The sequence below is a fragment of the Haematobia irritans genome, chromosome 4 (assembly GCF_050003625.1).
Source record: "Haematobia irritans isolate KBUSLIRL chromosome 4, ASM5000362v1, whole genome shotgun sequence".
Lineage (NCBI taxonomy): Eukaryota > Metazoa > Arthropoda > Insecta > Diptera > Muscidae > Haematobia > Haematobia irritans.
In genome coordinates this window covers 159,815,162-159,836,227 of record NC_134400.1, presented here as the reverse complement: position 1 = coordinate 159,836,227, position 21,066 = coordinate 159,815,162, and the positions used below count along the sequence as shown (strand labels likewise).

Sequence of the window (21,066 nt, the reverse complement as noted above, 5' to 3'; positions counted from 1 at the left end):
GGAAATATCTACAAGAGACGACGCTGATAAATGGATGAATGCTGTTAAAGAAGAGCTAATGTCTATGCAAGAGAATCACGTCTGGGATATCGTACCAATACCAAAAGAAGCAAAGTTGTTGAAGTCTAGGTGGGTTTTTACCCTCAAAAATGATAGTCAGGGCAATCCTTCAAGATACAAGGCTAGGCTGGTCGCCAAAGGATTTCAGCAAAAATATGGAGTCGACTATTATGAAACGTATGCTCCAGTTGCAAAATTAACAACAATAAGGGTAGTCCTAGCAGTGGGAATCCGAAGACAATACCATTTTCACCAACTTGATGTGAAGACAGCTTTTCTGCATGGAGACTTAAATGAAGATATTTATATAGCTATTCCACAAGGTCTGGAAGAACAGGATGGTTCTGCATGTAAGCTTATCAAGTCGTTATATGGACTTAAACAATCGCCGAAGTGTTGGAATGAAAAGTTCAACAGTTTCATTTTGTCTCTTGGATTTACCAGATCTAAACATGATTATTGTTTATATACCAAAATCGAACCTAAAATTAGAATATTTTTAATACTTTATGTAGACGATATGTTGGTGGTTGGAAATAATTTGGAGAGCATTAACAAGCTAAAGGATAAACTCTCAAAGAAGTTTAAAATGTCAGACTGTGGACCGCTGAACAATTTCCTTGGTATGAAGATCATAGTAAATAATGGAACCTTGCACATTTCTCAAAAAGATAGCATAGAAAAATTGTTAACAAAATATGGTATGCAAGATTGCAACAGTGTGAAAACACCAATGGAAAAGGGTCTACAACTACAAATCAGTGAATCTGGCTCTTGCACTGATAGACCCTATCGCGAACTTATAGGAAGTTTAATGTATATAATGCTGTCCTCAAGACCCGATATATGTTTTTCCGTGGGTTATTTGAGTCGGTTTCAAAATAACCCCACTGAATCCCATTGGCAACATCTCAAAAGAATTGTGAGATACTTAAAAGGAACAATGGAATATAAATTATTCTTTAAGAACGGAAATGATGAGCCGCTAGTTGGTTATGCTGACGCCGACTGGGCATCAGATCAAAATGATCGTAAATCTGTAAGTGGGTTTCTTTTTAAAATATATGGTTCTTCAGTATCCTGGTGTAGCAAAAAGCAGCAGACAATTGCAATTTCATCATCAGAAGCAGAATACGTGGCATTGAGTTTAGCAACAACAGAAGCTATATGGCTTCGTGGCTTAATGGAAGACCTTGGAGAAATTAAAAATTATACCGTGAAGATTTATGAGGACAACAGAGGGTGTATTGGAATGTCAAAGAATTTGGAAAGCAAACGAGTCAAACATATTGATATAAAGCATCATTTCTTGAGAGACCACGCAAGAAATGGATTAATAAGTGTGGAACCCATTAACACTCAAGATCAATTGGCAGATGTTTTTACAAAATCTTTAGATATTGGACGTTTTTCGAAACTATGTATCAATCTTGGACTGGCCGATTGAGAGGGGGTGTTGTGGTATACACCTGCAATCGGTACACTTGTTATTTATGATTTAAAATAAGAGCCTTTGAAAGAATAGCTTTGATGTAAATTTAAATAGGCTTTGAATTGTTTGTTGAATTTTTTCATTATATGTATACTTGTCTTTGTAAAACCTTCATCAATATAACTTGAATTTCTTTATAAAAAATTAAATCGTCTATCGTGTGGTTATTTTTAATACAAGATACATACCCAAAGTATTTTCAAGAGCCCAAAAAAATAGTTTTTAATTTTATTTAATTTGACTTGTTTTTAATTTGAAGCCTGAAATGTCATCTAAATGCGATCAGCAAACATTTTGTCTGCTGTCAAGACTTAATTTATGAAATATTCATATGTTTAACTTTTAATATATAAAGGGTGATTCTTTTGAGGTTAGGATTTTCATGCATTAGTATTTGACAGATCACGTGGGATTTCAGACATGGTGTCAAAGAGAAAGATGCTCAGTATGCTTTGACATTTCATCATGAATAGACTTACGATCTGCCACAACGTCGAATTTTCAGTGAATGGGCCCTAGAAAAGTTGGCAGAAAATCCGCTTTTTTATCGACAAATTTTGTTCAGCGATGAGGCTCATTTCTGGTTGAATGGCTACGTAAATAAGCAAAATTGCCGCATTTGGAGTGAAGAGCAACCAGAAGCCGTTCAAGAACTGCCCATGCATCCCGAAAAATGCACTGTTTGGTGTGGTTTGTACGCTGGTGGAATCATTGGACCGTATTTTTTCAAAGATGCTGTTGGACGCAACGTTACGGTGAATGGCGATCGCTATCGTTCGATGCTAACAAACTTTTTGTTGTCAAAAATGGAAGAACTGAACTTGGTTGACATGTGGTTTCAACAAGATGGCGCTACATGCCACACAGCTCGCGATTCTATGGCCATTTTGAGGGAAAACTTCGGAGAACAATTCATCTCAAGAAATGGACCGGTAAGTTGGCCACCAAGATCATGCGATTTGACGCCTTTAGACTATTTTTTGTGGGGCTACGTCAAGTCCAAAGTCTACAGAAATAAGCCAGCAACTATTCCAGCTTTGGAAGACAACATTTCCGAAGAAATTCGGGCTATTCCGGCCGAAATGCTCGAAAAAGTTGCCCAAAATTGGACTTTCCGAATGGACCACCTAAGACGCAGCCGCGGTCAACATTTAAATGAAATTATCTTCAAAAAGTAAATGTCGTGGACCAATCTAACGTTTCAAATAAAGAACCGATGAGATTTTGCAAATTTTATGCGTTTTTTTTTAAAAAAAAAGTTATCAAGCTCTTAACAAATCACCCTTTAAAAGTGAGTACTATGTTCGTATTTCCCACCAAAACACTAAATTAAAAGTACAAAAATCTATATGAAGACGATTATATTTTTATAAAGCCTTGTGAAATAATGAATGGAAAAGATCAAAGGAATTGATTAAAAACCGTGAAAACAAGCCGGTTTTCTGCTTGAAAACTGAACATAGTACTCAGCTTAAATTGGATTTATGAATTTACATTAGTTTAAAAACAATTTGAGAATAGATGGTATGGCTGTAAGAAAACACTATTGAAAAACAATGAAGAATATTGTGTTATAAGTAGAGCTTAAGATGAGAACAATAAATAGTCACAAATCAATTGCTATAGACCTGTTACTCTCCAATGATTTGTTTACAGTATTAAGTTCGGGTTTAGCAGCTAAAATCGCCATATTTTTTCGATTACATTTCTTTAATAATACATTTTAAAGAATATATAAACTTTATAAAAAGTTGCTTTGGGCTATTTCCTAATAAAACTTGCTTGAAAGAGGTATCATTTTATACTATTTTTACTATTTTATACTATTGATTTCAGCGGCTAAACTTGTACTCATCTTACTTTACTTAGTATTCATCTTTACTTTTATTTATTTATTTATAAAATCACACCAATTTTTACATTAGAGGCCGTTATAAAGAATGCATTATCGCGCTAAAATTACCAATTTTTCACGGTTACTTTTATGTATTTATTTTATATTTATCCAAGCCCATAGGCCAATAGAAACAAAGTTTTAATAAAATATTCCCAAAAAGTTATATTTTTATTCTACTTTTACATGTACATTTTTGAATTTAGCGGTAAAGGTAAGTACTATATTCAGTTGTCATACTGAGAACCAACTAACGCGTTTGTATTTTGTTTGTAGTTTGTTTTTGTAGTCGCAACAAAGATAATTGAGTATAACAAGATTAAGCATTGTGCTCTTATAAAGGGAAAACAAATGTCAAGGTGTAGAGGGATATGAGAAAAAAATTGTTTTATTTGTCAATTTTTCCCAAGGCAGCTCTGTCCAGGAATAAATTTAAACGGCAATATTCACATAAAACCATAATGAATATTCGCTTTAAAATACACATACATACGTTCTATTTTAATTTTCTACAATCGTTTTGGTATTGCTTTTGTGGGTTTTTATTCAGAAATGTATGAAAAACGCAAATGTTATGGTATTTTCCGACGCAAACGGCAGTACATTGAGAGACACGTCGACGCAAACTTTATGATATTTTGTTGGCAGAGCCCTCTGGTGCTTCAGTTTTGCTATGACAAGACTGCATCTTCTCAATTATCTTTGGTCGCAATACCTGTCATGTGGCCAGCTGTTTGTTTTAATAAAACAATTTAACATGGCTGAATAAAGAGGTTGAATCACGATTACAAAAATTTCAATATGTTGTTTACAATTTTAAGAAGCCAAAATCAGCTGATAAAAGAATCGTATGGCTATGTTAAAAGTGGAAATTATTTATTCTTTCAATTGTCTTAAAAAAATAATTAAAATTCAGAGAAAAGTGAAGGTTCAAATTTAATTGCTTTACCTATGAGTGATTGTGAAGTGGATAATTCATCCGAGGAACGCCGATATGAGACAAATAAGACTATAATACCAACCAAAGTTAAGAATGGAAGTCAGTCAAATGGCTCTTCGTCAGCTATTTACAAAAACAGTTCATGATGCTGTTTAAAAACTGATGTGTGTGGCATTTTGGGACTGGAATATGTTATCTAGATACTAAAGTCATCTTCGAATAATTCTCCAGCTATGAATGCGTGAGTTGGTTTTAGATGCATTTGCTATGCAGTGTCATTTGGAGAGCTGCAACCACCATAAACATATGATTTTGACATCTTAAAATTTTTTCGTAATAAAAAAATTGTAATCATATGGGCCTATGATTTAACCTTCTTGTTCAGCCATGTAACTTACCAACACTTCTAGTTCATTTTTAGTTACACTTTGTGTGGACAAAGATAATTGAGAATAATAAGATTAATGCGCTTTACAGATTATCAGTTATTCCGGACGGAATGTCGGTGTTTGTAAAGAATCTTACAGTGTGTCGGATCGATACGACTTGTCGGCGATGACTAAATAATCGGTAAATGTGTTATTGATCCCATAAACATGCAGCAGTATCGATTATGCCTTCGGACTTAACTTATAATGTGCACAATATATGGGATATGTTCGACACGAGCACTGTCGTCCGGAATAACTGATAGTCTGTAAAGTGCATAAGCCTTGTGCTCTTATAAAGAGAAAACAAATGTCAAGGTGTAGAGAGCTATGAGAAAAAAATAACTGATAGTCTGTAAAGCGCATTATACCAAAGCTGCAGGCATTGTGCGACATCTATACGGTTGACATTTGTTGTTTTTGTAGAAGAGAAATTTTCGACCTCTAGTTTTCTTAATACTCTCTGATAGTAAACAATCATAAATTCACACGAAAGCACTATAGTTTTGTTATTAAAATATAAAAACATTGAATAAAGAAAATAATTAAATATGGATCCAGCACTCTTGAAGGAGCGCGAGGCGTTCAAAAAGAGGGCGATGGCCACGCCAACGTAAATTATGTTTGTATTCAATACATAGAGCTATTTATATTGTTTTTTTTTTATATTTAATAGAGTTGAAAAGAAGGCCAAAGTTGAAAAGGTATTTGCCCCTCCAAAGGATGATCGTCAAAAAAAAATTCGTCCACCTACAGCGCCAAAGCTCGATGCCACGACATACAAGACTATGGCAGGAAGCTCCCAATATAGATTTGGCGTGTTAGCAAAAATTGTGAAGCATATGCGAACCAGGCATCAAGAAGGCGACGACCATCCACTGACATTAGATGACATATTAGATGAAACGAATCAACTTGATGTAGGGCAGTCAGTAAAGAATGTATGCCTTCGTATTGTAATTTTGTTTAGTTATAACGGATCTAATGATATATCCATTGTAGTGGTTGGGCTCAGAAGCTCTTATGAACAATCCCAAAATTGAAGTTACTCCAGATGGCTTGCGGTTTAGCTACAAACCCGTCTACAAAATCAAGGATGGTAAAAGTCTGTTGCGGTTATTAAAGCAACATGATCTCAAAGGTTTGGGTGGTATTTTGTTGGAAGATGTACAAGAGTCATTGCCGCATTGCGAAAAAGTACTGAAGAATCGTGCATCGGAAATAATTTTTATTGTAAGGCCAATTGATAAGAAGAAAATTTTATTTTATAATGATCGAACTGCCAATTTTACGGTAAGTTTCCAACATTTTTTGATAATATGAGAATATAAAGAGTATAGTTTGATAAAGGTTGACGAAGAATTTCAAAAGCTTTGGCGCTCAGCTACTGTTGATGCTATGGATGATGCTAAAATTGATGAATATTTGGAGAAACAAGGTATTCGTTCAATGCAAGATCATGGGGGCCCTAAGAAACAAGTGCCGAAACGCAAGAAGATTGCTAGTAAAAAGAGACAATTTAAGAAGCCAAGGGATAACGAACATTTGGCAGATGTTTTGGAAACATACGAGGACAATACACTGACTTTAAAGGGTGTGAATCCCACATAAGCATTAATATTCGATTCTTTTTAAATAAAGTTACATAGTACCTTTTTATTTTGAAATTATTTTATTTTTGAAAATTATAATATTGATCCACAAAATGTTATGAAGCAAAAGCATTTTTTCTTCAATGTGTGAGGCATTCTAAAGTACACACAGAGAAATCATAGCAAAAATAATTGTTGCTGTAGCTGAAGTTCTTGTTCAATCTTCAAGTCCAGTTAGTTCGTATAAAAATTATAATAATATGTAGAATTCATTTGGACGAAAAACCAGCCTTAAATGATATAAGGGTAATATAAAAATAAATAAACAAAAACAACATATACAAACAATAAATCATAATATAAAAATGACAAATTACAAAAGTAAAAAATTAAAACTAAAAGAAGTAACACAACTTTATGATGGAACGTACTATTAAATCATAACTCTAAAATATTCATGAAAAAATTATAAATTAAATATTGCAGACTTTTCCATAAAGTTTAGCGTATTCATAGAGATTCTTATTAAAAGTAATAGGGGAATCACTAAGAGACAGGTAGTGCATTATATGCACGAGTGACTTACGAAAAAAGTGAATCGAATCTTAATAGTCTTTAAAAATGCATTTTATGTTGATGACTAAAAAGTTCTTCGTTGCTGAAATAGCAAACATTAAAAATTCCGTTGTAATTTTGCTATTTTTGCAAACGAGTTTGTTTCCCTTGTTCAGCAGAAAAAAACTGTTAAAACGTCCAACTATTTTGCTCTCGTTACATTTTTTTCTTTTGTCTATGTAAACAGATCCCTAAACTTATTGGTGTGTGCATGCCAATCAATTTTCGTATAAATGTTAAGGCAACTGCTTCTTCTAGCAAGTCGTAATGCAAATCACCACTAAAGGATACTATTATAGGTTATCGTTCCGGTTGCTTTTCTCACAAAAGAATTTAGAAACTCTCAACCCACGCGTATAATCTTTCACATCCAGGTTTTTGCGAAAATATTTATTTAATAATTAAAAATAAATTGAACTGATTTCCGCTACCATAAATACTATTTCTCTTATTAATATATACCATTAAGGAAATCTTAAATTTCGTTTCGCTGAAGTGCAATTAATTTTCAAAATTAATTTGCAAAACTTGCCAACATATATGGGTCTGATTCCTTACTGAAGTTTGTCATGTTCTAATTTATGTAAACTAAAATTGTTATTAAAGATTTTTATAGTTTATATTTAAATTTGAGTAGAAGACTTGTAGTAGTGAATAATGAGATTTATTGTGTTTTTATTAATATTTACGCATCGATTAGAACTTTTATAAGTGTATTAAATATGTGTCGTTTTATGTTCCTCTGCTTTAAGGTATTTTTTCAAATACTTAGCACCACCTTTACTCATTCCAGAGTTCTTCGTCACGTCCAAATTTGTATGTAAGATTGGCGAACAAGATTAATACATTTTGCATTAGTAAGGCTACACCGAGGCCAGATTCCTTTTTAGCTATTTCAGCAATCGAATAGAGGAAATGAAGTCAATCACATTAATATCAACTAGCATGCTTTATTTTTTTTCATACTTACGATTATTGATGAAATCATCAATCATAACCCAGATTGCTGCGATAATTGAAGCAAAACCCATAACAAAACCGATTAAAAGCCATATCTTGGCAATTCTAGCTCCAGATTCGGATGTATTGTCTTCAGAAATCTTTGGAGAGAAATTACATTAAATTTTGCCAAAACCTCGTATTTTGGATAAGAGAACGAAACATACGTGAGAATTCTTTACAGTATTAACCATAAAAAAGCTTATCGTCCCAAAAACTCCTATAAACACATGTCCTGTAGTTATCTGATGTTTTGGATCCACAGACATTGCGTCTATCAGAGTCCACCATCCTGCGAAAAACTAACAACAAAGGAATATAAAAATAGTGTACACAAAATACATAAATACTTCGAACGAAAGATAGGTACCAGTAGTCCAGCGATTAGTGAAGAATTTTTGTTGCGGGCAGTTTCTGATGTGAACCAGTTCTTTATATTTTCCAAAATAGACATCTTTGTGGTAAAATAAACAGCCAAATGTGCCCAAAAAACAGTTTTACGTCTACTTATTTGAGATCAGGATTCTGACTTAACAACAAAGTGAATCACCAGCTGTTATAGAGCGCTGCCATATTGGTAAAATTTGAGAAAATCCTTCTCCAGAGAGTAGGAAACAAGAGAACGAAAATTTCTCTTCTGCAAGGAAGACAAATGTTTACCATATAGATGTCGCACAATGCCCGCAGCGTTTTGGTATTATGCGCTTTACAGACTATCAGTTATTCCGGACGGAATGTCGGTGTTTGTAAAGAATCTTACAATGTGTCGGATCGATACGACTTGTCGGCGATGACTAAATAATCGGTAAATGTGTTATCGATCCCATAAACATGCAGCAGTATCGATTATGCCTTCGGACTTAACTTATATTGTGCACAATATATGGGATATGTTCGACACGAGCACTGTCGTCCGGAATAACTTATGGTCTGTAAAGCGCATTAACGGCGTTGCGGTCGAAGCGCTGCTTTGTAAATTATGCGCTTTACAGACTATAAGTTATTCCGGACGACAGTGCTCGTGTCGAACATATCCCATATATTGTGCACAATATAAGTTAAGTCTGAAGGAATAATCGATACTGCTGCATGTTTATGGGATCGATAACACATTTACCCATTATTTAGTCATCGCCGACAAGTCGTATCGATCCGACACACTGTAAGATTCTTTACAAACACCGACATTCCGTCCGGTATAACTAATAGTCTGTAAAGCACATCACAAGTGGCAAGTTACATGTTGCAGCATCTATCAGCCAGTGTTTTTATTCTCGATGGAGGTAGCGTGTCTGGAAAACTATCTGAAAAACAATCACTTTATTCCTTTTGGAAAGTCAAAAATTGTTCAACAATATACCTTTTACAATTTTAAGCGAAATCACTATGTATTCAGCACTTCATTATCGATTTTATTTAAATAAATTGTAAGAAGCTAGTTGCGCTTGGTATTTCACAAAATATAAAGGGTGATTTGTTAAGAGCTGTGACGGCCACTCTATTACAGTTATGATGGCGGATGACTGAAACTTGCAGCAGATTTTTCAAATGAATTTGGATACATGTCTCGTTTGTTTTTTTTTATTGTTTGAGATATAGCACAATGTATCTAAATGGAATTTTTGTTTACAATGCCTAAGGATTATTTTGTTTTAGCAAAATTTATTTTATGTGTGATCTGCCAACGGTTCTCATTTAGAATAATTTAGTGCGGTTTTGGGAAACGAGACTACGGCGGACTTGCATATTAGGTGACGAAATGGAAGTTATAGGCGGAACAAATGATGATAGTTGCCATGTTCATTTTTTATTGGAAAAGGTATTTGAATTCCCCAGTCATAACGTATGTCGACAAACACGCCATCTATGGGTAATCAGAGGCAATTTGCGATTCGACCAACATTTGGACAAAAAAGGAGTAGATAAGCCATGGTTGTTGAGGATACGGAGTCAGGACAGGAGTTGACCTTTCTCAAAGTCGTGAGATGAGGGCAAAAACATGGTGGTATATGAACCTCATGGTAACTGCTATTGTTCATTATTGATGTTGAAGTCGAAGTAATAAGATTGCTATTTCACAGTTACAGTGTAAACTTTCAAACATTTAATTTGCTTTCATCACGGTAAATATTACGAAGTTTGAAACCGCGTTATAAATTCTAATGTAAAACTTTCATTTCACTGCGTTTTAATGTTTAGATTTGTTATTCTTCTTAGACCCGAAACTGTGTTGCATATCAATACTGTTTTTGTGTTTTTTTTTTTTCTTTTAACCTCGGGTAAGAATTGAAATGCATGATTTCTATCATACGATGAGACAATGAAATAATTCCTGGTTTTATTTCGTGTTATTTTGACAATGACCCATTTAGGATATTGTGTTGGCAACGAAACGGCGTTTTGGTAGAAGAACACTCAGGACCATCTAGCAGTTTCAATTAGATAGCCAGACCCACCTGGTGGCCACTGGCATCAATCATCCAAACGCGCAGGCAACTAGGTATCCCGAGGAAGTCAGGTTCTTAACCTTGCTAAGAGAATGAAAATGTTGAGTGAGTACATAACATTATGAAACATGTTTCTGAAAGAATTAAAGAAACATAACGAGCACAGTAGGAGAATAAGTCGAAGAACACATGAAAACGAATTTTAAAAGCTTGAAAAGCAAAAACGGGGAAGATATCGGAAAGACTAATGAAAATAATGTAGATTTCATAAAAAACACGTGTCGGGCCGTTACGCAATCAAAATCCTTATGACTTATTTTTTCTCCATACATAATCATTATGAAATTAAACTAAAAAAAAAAAAAAACTTTCTAACAAATATGAAGAAAAATAATTAAATTTAAACCAATCATACAACTCACACAATTACCACAAGATGAAATATTGAAGAATCAGTTTATGTAAAAAACAAAAAAGCAAAGATTTTCTAAACTTTAATAATTGTTCAACCTTAAAGAAAAATGCAAATATATCAGAAAGACAAATAAAAAAAAAAGAAAAGAAGTTAAAAGCATGAACCGAAATAACATTGTTAAACAACTAAAGGAATGAACATTTTATATTATGTTAAAAAATGTTAAAAAGATTATCAATTCGAAAAAATTTTAAATGTTAGAAATAATAATCTTGTATAATAAATAATAATATCGTCCAAACCGTAAAAACTATTTAATAAGCCGATACCTAAAATCTAAAAAAAAGGAAAATAACCGATGTTAAATTCATAATACAGAAAAAGATATATTCATAAGTTTGGACCTTGTTATTATCTCCTTTATGCTACATTATTTATTTATATTTATATAGTGTTATACTACCTTTATTCATTATTATAAATTTGTTTACAAATTATTATTTTAATATGGAATTTATAACAATATATTTTGGATTTTGAAAGAATATTTGATTCTATGATGTGTTGAGTTTCTGTTTGAGGGTCGAGGATGTAGCTGATGTGAAAGGAAATTTTGTGTAGCATATTTTTGGGAGTTTCTTTTAAGATTGTACATAAAGGGCTAAAAAGGAAACTCAAGGATGATCAATCTAAGGATCATATTAAGGGGGGGTAGCCCATTGGACCACATACACCTGGTTCGGGATGTAATCAACACACATTCTCTTGTTCGAACAATGGGGTAGTCAGCTGGAGGATGTCCGTCCGTCCGTTTTCTTTATAGCTTCAAATTCAAAAGGGTAACTGTCCATCGTTATGTGTTCGAAATTAAATCGTTTGGAAATCTTATGACACCAGGCACTTCAAATTTGAATGTATGGATTATAGCGGAAAGAACCCCCAGTTTCCGGCGAGCTACAGCCGCAACCAATCGCTAAGAGTGCCACCGCTAATTCTACAAAACTAGTCCATTACATTTTGGCGCCCAGCAACGTGGGACAGTCCAATGGTTCCAGTGCAACACAGATAAACGTCTTTTCATTTGGACTTCTAGTAAGTGCACAAGTCTTTATGGCAGTTCTGAACCATTGGCTGCCTACCATATCGGATTGGAAATATATGATCGTATAGCCACTTGACTCCATCTGGCACTATATTTCTGAAATCATATTTACCATTGTGTGATTATCTTCGATAGATCTGTAAGTCCCGGAAAACAATCCTTACTTGTTATGCCTGCGTTGCTACAGATCTTGACAGTGCGTCATACACTGGGTGACTGATTAGCTTCCAGTCGTGAATATGAAATGTCGTAAGTCATAATCGACTTAACGCCAAGTTTTCGATTGTTCGCGACGACATTGTTATTCATTGGCCGATTGCTATTTAGTTACTACATGTTAGTATTTGTCCCGAGTGATGTGTTACAAAAGTTCTTTAGCTGACCATGGGGAGAAGATTTAGAAATAAAAAACTTACAGAAATAAATTTTAAAGAAAATTGGAACAAGGTTTTTCTCCAAGTGTAGGACAAGAGATAGTTTATTGGGAGTTTTATAGAAAAGTCTTATTTAAATTTCGAATACAAGAAAATAAGAAAATTTGATTGATTCATAAAGACAAATGGAAATTAGTTTAAGCATTAAAAAAAAAAAGAACGAAATTTAAAATTTTCAAATGTTGATTAAAGATGTCCACAATTTTTCCGCCATTCAGCTACAAACACCTCGACCATAAAATATTGCATCTTCTGGAAAAAAAAACAAGAAGTTAGAAAGTTTTGATGAGAATACAGCTAAAAAAGCTACATTTGAAAAAATTACGAAATAAATAAGAGAAATTGAAACAAATGTATCTTACGGAATTTTGAAATAATTTAAAAACGTAACTACTGACAAGTTTTTTTTGGGATTCATTTTTGAAGGAATCAATACATTTTGGATAGAATACCCAAAGTTGAAGTTCATTGCTTTGTGTGATTTATATTATGATACTCAGGTCAATGGCCAGAGGTACTGCGTCCACCATGACTACAACAACAACTACTACATCAATTACTAATACTACAACTACCGCAACTACAACAACTACAACAACACCAACCAATACGTATACAACTTCTGCCACAACACCGGCCAATGTTGCCGTTCAGGACAATGAGCAGGACGTTACTTTAGGTCCTCATAGTTTTGCATCGACTGGGAGCGAAAGTACTATACCGTCGCCCCAGTATAGTAGCCTAACGGCTATAGGGATTCGAAACGATTTTCAGTCTCAGAATTTAGGAACGTCAAATATTCGGAATAGAGAATCGACTTCGAATGAGAACAGGATATCGATACAAGACTATGTAGCAGCCTCGGTAGGTGCAGCTCAAGCTGGATCTATGAGGGAAGTACAAGAGAGTTTGAGGCGAATTATACCGGAAATAGTGAGGGAGACGATTAGATCGGAACGGCAATTATCATCTTCTGATAGGAATCATGCAAATATAGGTATGGGGAGTAACAGGCCGCTAAGTGTTGTTTCCCACAGATCAAACAATGATAATATTACAGGGGCGAATATTGCTCCACAACAAAGGCAACAGACAATGTGTAATACACGATCGAATCAAACAATTCAACAACAAAATTTTACGCATCAACATCTCGGTACAACACCACCTCCTATACCACACAATTTTACAGCAAACAATACTCCAAATTATGATTTTCCACCAAACAGATCTAATTATCCACCACCACCTCCTCCTGTATCAACGGGTGATAATCTGAATTACAATTTTCCACATAGTAGGTCTAATTATGCACCACCACCTCATACGTCTCACAATTTTGCGACGGACAATAATCCAAATTACAATTTTACACAAAATTTGGCTTTGTGACGGCCACTCTATTACAGTTATGATGGCGGATGACTGAAACTTGCAGCAGATTTTTCAAATGAATTTGGATACATGTCTCGTTTGTTTTTTTTTATTGTTTGAGATATAGCACAATGTATCTAAATGGAATTTTTGTTTACAATGCCTAAGGATTATTTTGTTTTAGCAAAATTTATTTTATGTGTGATCTGCCAACGGTTCTCATTTAGAATAATTTAGTGCGGTTTTGGGAAACGAGACTACGGCGGACTTGCATATTAGGTGACGAAATGGAAGTTATAGGCGGAACAAATGATGATAGTTGCCATGTTCATTTTTTATTGGAAAAGGTATTTGAATTCCCCAGTCATAACGTATGTCGACAAACACGCCATCTATGGGTAATCAGAGGCAATTTGCGATTCGACCAACATTTGGACAAAAAAGGAGTAGATAAGCCATGGTTGTTGAGGATACGGAGTCAGGATAGGAGTTGACCTTTCTCAAAGTCGTGAGATGAGGGCAAAAACATGGTGGTATATGAACCTCATGGTAACTGCTATTGTTCATTATTGATGTTGAAGTCGAAGTAATAAGATTGCTATTTCACAGTTACAGTGTAAACTTTCAAACATTTAATTTGCTTTCATCACGATTTGTTATTCTTCTTAGACCCGAAACTGTGTTGCATATCAATACTGTTTTTGTGTTTTTTTTTTTCTTTTAACCTCGGGATATTGTGTTGGCAACGAAACGGCGTTTTGGTAGAAGAACACTCAGGACCATCTAGCAGTTTCAATTAGATAGCCAGACCCACCTGGTGGCCACTGGCATCAATCATCCAAACGCGCAGGCAACTAGGTATCCCGAGGAAGTCAGGTTCTTAACCTTGCTAAGAGAATGAAAATGTTGAGTGAGTACATAACATTATGAAACATGTTTCTGAAAGAATTAAAGAAACATAACGAGCACAGTAGGAGAATAAGTCGAAGAACACATGAAAACGAATTTTAAAAGCTTGAAAAGCAAAAACGGGGAAGATATCGGAAAGACTAATGAAAATAATGTAGATTTCATAAAAAACACGTGTCGGGCCGTTACGCAATCAAAATCCTTATGACTTATTTTTTCTCCATACATAATCATTATGAAATTAAACTAAAAAAAAAAAAAAAACTTTCTAACAAATATGAAGAAAAATAATTAAATTTAAACCAATCATACAACTCACACAATTACCACAAGATGAAATATTGAAGAATCAGTTTATGTAAAAAACAAAAAAGCAAAGATTTTCTAAACTTTAATAATTGTTCAACCTTAAAGAAAAATGCAAATATATCAGAAAGACAAATAAAAAAAAAAGAAAAGAAGTTAAAAGCATGAACCGAAATAACATTGTTAAACAACTAAAGGAATGAACATTTTATATTATGTTAAAAAATGTTAAAAAGATTATCAATTCGAAAAAATTTTAAATGTTAGAAATAATAATCTTGTATAATAAATAATAATATCGTCCAAACCGTAAAAACTATTTAATAAGCCGATACCTAAAATCTAAAAAAAAGGAAAATAACCGATGTTAAATTCATAATACAGAAAAAGATATATTCATAAGTTTGGACCTTGTTATTATCTCCTTTATGCTACATTATTTATTTATATTTATATAGTGTTATACTACCTTTATTCATTATTATAAATTTGTTTACAAATTATTATTTTAATATGGAATTTATAACAATATATTTTGGATTTTGAAAGAATATTTGATTCTATGATGTGTTGAGTTTCTGTTTGAGGGTCGAGGATGTAGCTGATGTGAAAGGAAATTTTGTGTAGCATATTTTTGGGAGTTTCTTTTAAGATTGTACATAAAGGGCTAAAAAGGAAACTCAAGGATGATCAATCTAAGGATCATATTAAGGGGGGGTAGCCCATTGGACCACATACACCTGGTTCGGGATGTAATCAACACACATTCTCTTGTTCGAACAATGGGGTAGTCAGCTGGAGGATGTCCGTCCGTCCGTTTTCTTTATAGCTTCAAATTCAAAAGGGTAACTGTCCATCGTTATGTGTTCGAAATTAAATCGTTTGGAAATCTTATGACACCAGGCACTTCAAATTTGAATGTATGGATTATAGCGGAAAGAACCCCCAGTTTCCGGCGAGCTACAGCCGCAACCAATCGCTAAGAGTGCCACCGCTAATTCTACAAAACTAGTCCATTACATTTTGGCGCCCAACGTGGGGCAGTCCAATGGTTCCAGTGCAACACAGATAAACGTCTTTTCATTTGGACTTCTAGTAAGTGCACAAGTCTTTATGGCAGTTCTGAACCATTGGCTGCCTACCATATCGGATTGGAAATATATGATCGTATAGCCACTTGACTCCATCTGGCACTATATTTCTGAAATCATATTTACCATTGTGTGATTATCTTCGATAGATCTGTAAGTCCCGGAAAACAATCCTTACTTGTTATGCCTGCGTTGCTACAGATCTTGACAGTGCGTCATACACTGGGTGACTGATTAGCTTCCAGTCGTGAATATGAAATGTCGTAAGTCATAATCGACTTAACGCCAAGTTTTCGATTGTTCGCGACGACATTGTTATTCATTGGCCGATTGCTATTTAGTTACTACATGTTAGTATTTGTCCCGAGTGATGTGTTACAAAAGTTCTTTAGCTGACCATGGGGAGAAGATTTAGAAATAAAAAACTTACAGAAATAAATTTTAAAGAAAATTGGAACAAGGTTTTTCTCCAAGTGTAGGACAAGAGATAGTTTATTGGGAGTTTTATAGAAAAGTCTTATTTAAATTTCGAATACAAGAAAATAAGAAAATTTGATTGATTCATAAAGACAAATGGAAATTAGTTTAAGCATTAAAAAAAAAAAGAACGAAATTTAAAATTTTCAAATGTTGATTAAAGATGTCCACAATTTTTCCGCCATTCAGCTACAAACACCTCGACCATAAAATATTGCATCTTCTGGAAAAAAAAACAAGAAGTTAGAAAGTTTTGATGAGAATACAGCTAAAAAAGCTACATTTGAAAAAATTACGAAATAAATAAGAGAAATTGAAACAAATGTATCTTACGGAATTTTGAAATAATTTAAAAACGTAACTACTGACAAGTTTTTTTTGGGATTCATTTTTGAAGGAATCAATACATTTTGGATAGAATACCCAAAGTTGAAGTTCATTGCTTTGTGTGATTTATATTATGATACTCAGGTCAATGGCCAGAGGTACTGCGTCCACCATGACTACAACAACAACTACTACATCAATTACTAATACTACAACTACCGCAACTACAACAACTACAACAACACCAACCAATACGTATACAACTTCTGCCACAACACCGGCCAATGTTGCCGTTCAGGACAATGAGCAGGACGTTACTTTAGGTCCTCATAGTTTTGCATCGACTGGGAGCGAAAGTACTATACCGTCGCCCCAGTATAGTAGCCTAACGGCTATAGGGATTCGAAACGATTTTCAGTCTCAGAATTTAGGAACGTCAAATATTCGGAATAGAGAATCGACTTCGAATGAGAACAGGATATCGATACAAGACTATGTAGCAGCCTCGGTAGGTGCAGCTCAAGCTGGATCTATGAGGGAAGTACAAGAGAGTTTGAGGCGAATTATACCGGAAATAGTGAGGGAGACGATTAGATCGGAACGGCAATTATCATCTTCTGATAGGAATCATGCAAATATAGGTATGGGGAGTAACAGGCCGCTAAGTGTTGTTTCCCACAGATCAAACAATGATAATATTACAGGGGCGAATATTGCTCCACAACAAAGGCAACAGACAATGTGTAATACACGATCGAATCAAACAATTCAACAACAAAATTTTACGCATCAACATCTCGGTACAACACCACCTCCTATACCACACAATTTTACAGCAAACAATACTCCAAATTATGATTTTCCACCAAACAGATCTAATTATCCACCACCACCTCCTCCTGTATCAACGGGTGATAATCTGAATTACAATTTTCCACATAGTAGGTCTAATTATGCACCACCACCTCATACGTCTCACAATTTTGCGACGGACAATAATCCAAATTACAATTTTACACAAAATAGGTCAAATTATATACCCCCACCTCCTCAACAGCATTTTATATCTTCGTCTGCGGTTGGTTTTGCACCAAGGGCCCAGAGTAATATAGATCTGGAGAAATGGGGTATACAATTTGATGGGAGTAACAAATCTGTCAGTGTAGAGGATTTCTTATTTAGAGTAGAGACTATTAGAGCGGATATGAATTGCCCATGGCCAATACTCATAAAAAGCTTTCACCGATTGTTGTCCGGAAACGCTTTCGAATGGTTCTGGAATTTCAGAAGGCAAAACCCGAATAGCGATTGGGAAAATCTTAAATATAATTTGAAACGAAAATTCCAGAGATTCGAAAGTGATTTCGAAATCCAACGGCGTATAATGGAAAGAAGGCAACACCACGGTGAGAGTGCGGATAGTTTCCTCCACGACATTATGGTATTGAATAACCAAATGAGAGTTTCAATTCCGGAGTATGAGCTTGTGAAGATTGTCAAGGACAACCTCAAAGATGGATTGGCACAACTCATTTTTCCGATGTATATCTCCAGCATGGATCATTTACTCGAGGAATGTAGGCGGGCAGAAAGAAATCTTTCTAAAAGAAGCTCCTACAGACAACAACAGCAGCAGCCGCTGCGCAGAGTAAATGAGCTGGATTTTCCGCCGGGATTTTGTTACGAAAGACCACAACTTGATTTGGACCAAGATTATCATCTTGAAGCTCTAAGGCTCAGTGATCAACCAACAAAGCAGATTATTTGTTGGAATTGTAGACGTTCAGGTCACACATTTGTGGACTGTGATTCGGAGAAACGAACGCTGTTTTGTTACAAATGTGGGTTCGAGGATGTCATATCTCCGAAGTGTCCACGATGTGCGGGAAAAGACCCGAGGAGCATGATGAGGAAGGGGCCATCATGTTCGGAAGCGAATCAGCCCCAATAAGTATTCCTGACTATAACAAATCGTTATATGTCCAAAATTTCAAATACCACAATGATTCACAAACCGCCATTGATGATGTTGACAACAATCTACAGAGGGTTGCAAATGTTGTCAAAGATAATTTTATTTTTTCCCAGTGTAGAAATGATACAGATACTAGGAGACAGGGGCCAGAACTTAAAGTCTTGATCCCTTATGAGGACAGACTGGCCAATTACAAGCGAATTAGAAATGAGATCTTCAAGGATTTTGATAAAGGACCGACGAAAAGGATATTAAATACCCGGATTAGACACCGAGACAGAAAAGCTGAAAGGAAACAAATTTCCATTTCGAGTTTATCTGTTGGCAACGATATCAGACCATATTTGGATGTTTTCATTAATGATAGGCCAATAAGGGGGTTAATGGATAGTGGAGCCAGTGTTACCTGTTTGGGGAAGGACTGCTTGAAAAGTGTTGAAGATATGGGATGTAAAATTTTCGATTTTAAATCCAAGATTCATACTGCAGACGGACGAGGAAGAAGTATAGTTGGCAAGGTGAAGGCCACTATACAATGTAATGATAAATCTCAAGTAATGACATTTTATTTGGTGCCTTCATTGTCCCAAAAACTCATCCTCGGCTATGACTTTTGGACTGCTTTTGGTATTAAGATCACTTTTAACAATCCAACAGTTGAGGAACTGGCCATAACCGAGAATGATAATCCCAAGATTCATGAACTTACCTATGAGCAAAAGATCCTACTTGAGAGCGCGAAACTCGAATTTAAATGTTTCAGCAAATTTGGTTTAGGAAAGACACATTTAGAAACTCATTTTATAGATACTGGGGATTCTGAACCTAGGAAGATGAGGTATTTCCCCATATCTCCAGCTATACAGAAGTTGACATATGCCGAGATAGACAGAATGTTGGATTTGGATGTCATTGAACCGGCTACAGAGGCAGCGTGGAACAACAGAGTGACGCTTGTGATAAAACCTAATAAGAATAGGCTTTGTTTGGACGCCAGAGAATTAAATAAGGTTACGAAGAAGGACGCTTATCCCCTGCCTAATATTGATGGACTATTGAGCCGACTGGGAGAAACTTTTTTCATTTCTGCTATTGACCTGAAGGATGCCTTTTGGCAGATTCCTTTAGAGGAATCAAGTAGGCCAAAAACAGCATTCACAGTCCAAGGGAGACCTCACTACCAATTTAAGGTCATGCCCTTTGGACTGTGCAATGCTGCACAACGCATGTGCAGATTAATGGACAAAGTTATTCCGTCGGGACTCAAGGACAGGGTCTTTGTGTATTTAGATGACCTCCTGGTTGTATCTTCGAGTTTTGAATCTCACGTCGAGATATTGAGGGAGGTTGGTAGACGACTAACCTCAGCTGGACTTACTATAAATTTGCAGAAATCTAAGTTTTGCTACAAGGAACTTAGATATTTGGGATACATTGTTGGTGATGGAAAATTGAAGACCGATCCATGCAAAGTGGAAGCGATCACCAATATTAAACCACCACGAACGCCTAAAGATGTGCGAAAGTTCCTAGGAACAGTGGGGTGGTACAGACGATTTATTCCCGATTACTCAACTTTGACTGCGCCGATCACAGACACGCTAAGGAAATCTGCTAAGTTTAGTTTTACTCCACAGGCATTAAAATCTTTCGAGATATTGAAAGAAAGATTAATTTCCAGTCCGATCTTACGAAGCCCAGACTTTGAAAAACCCTTTTATGTCCAATGCGACGCTTCGAACGTAGGTGTAGGGGCGGTATTGTTCCAGAAGGATAGTGAGGGGGAGGAACATCCTATCGAATATTTTTCGAAGAAGCTAAACCCTGCCCAGAAGAATTATTCAACAACAGAGAAGGAATGTCTGGCAGTGGTTTTAGCTATCGAAAAATTTCGACAATATATTGAGTTAATGGATTTCACAGTCATCACGGACCATTCCAGTCTGCGATGGCTGATGAAACAACAAGATTTGAATGGGAGACTAGCTCGCTGGAGTCTCAAGCTCCAGGGCTACCAATTTAAAATCGAGCATCGCAGGGGTTCGAAAAATATCGTCCCAGATATGCTTTCACGTTTGGACATGGAAGAGCTCAGCTTTGAAGAAAATGTGTTTGTTGATTTGAGCTCAACTGAATTCCAAAATCCAAAATATGAAGCATTAAAGGATATGATTAATCAGAACAGAGAA

General features: G+C 35.3%; 2 protein-coding genes and 2 long non-coding RNA genes across 4 annotated transcripts; 3 read left to right on the top strand and 1 right to left on the bottom strand.

Moving 5' to 3' along the window:
• Positions 1-1,739: 1,739 nt before the first annotated feature.
• On the top strand, positions 1,740-3,177 carry LOC142236948 (uncharacterized). The gene is made up of 2 exons (XR_012722272.1): positions 1,740-1,908; positions 2,845-3,177. It is a non-coding gene; the product is annotated as an uncharacterized LOC142236948 (long non-coding RNA).
• A 2,090-nt stretch (positions 3,178-5,267) lies between these two features.
• On the top strand, positions 5,268-6,481 carry TfIIEbeta (transcription factor IIEbeta). Its single transcript, XM_075305064.1, has 4 exons — positions 5,268-5,427; positions 5,491-5,755; positions 5,817-6,107; positions 6,165-6,481. The coding sequence occupies exons 1-4, from the start codon at positions 5,366-5,368 to the stop codon at positions 6,423-6,425; spliced, it is 879 nt and encodes a 292-aa protein (XP_075161179.1). The 5' UTR covers positions 5,268-5,365; the 3' UTR covers positions 6,426-6,481.
• Positions 6,482-7,663: 1,182 nt separating this feature from the next.
• Positions 7,664-8,579, bottom strand: LOC142234008 (transmembrane protein 50B). Its single transcript, XM_075305066.1, has 4 exons — positions 8,391-8,579; positions 8,188-8,322; positions 7,992-8,121; positions 7,664-7,911 (listed from the first exon to the last, which is right to left on the bottom strand). Exons 1-4 carry the CDS (start codon positions 8,472-8,474, stop codon positions 7,802-7,804), a joined length of 459 nt encoding a protein of 152 aa, XP_075161181.1. The 5' UTR covers positions 8,475-8,579; the 3' UTR covers positions 7,664-7,801.
• A 1,441-nt stretch (positions 8,580-10,020) lies between these two features.
• Positions 10,021-10,872, top strand: LOC142234157 (uncharacterized). Its single transcript, XR_012721576.1, has 3 exons — positions 10,021-10,143; positions 10,220-10,299; positions 10,393-10,872. It is a non-coding gene; the product is annotated as an uncharacterized LOC142234157 (long non-coding RNA).
• Positions 10,873-21,066: the final 10,194 nt, after the last annotated feature.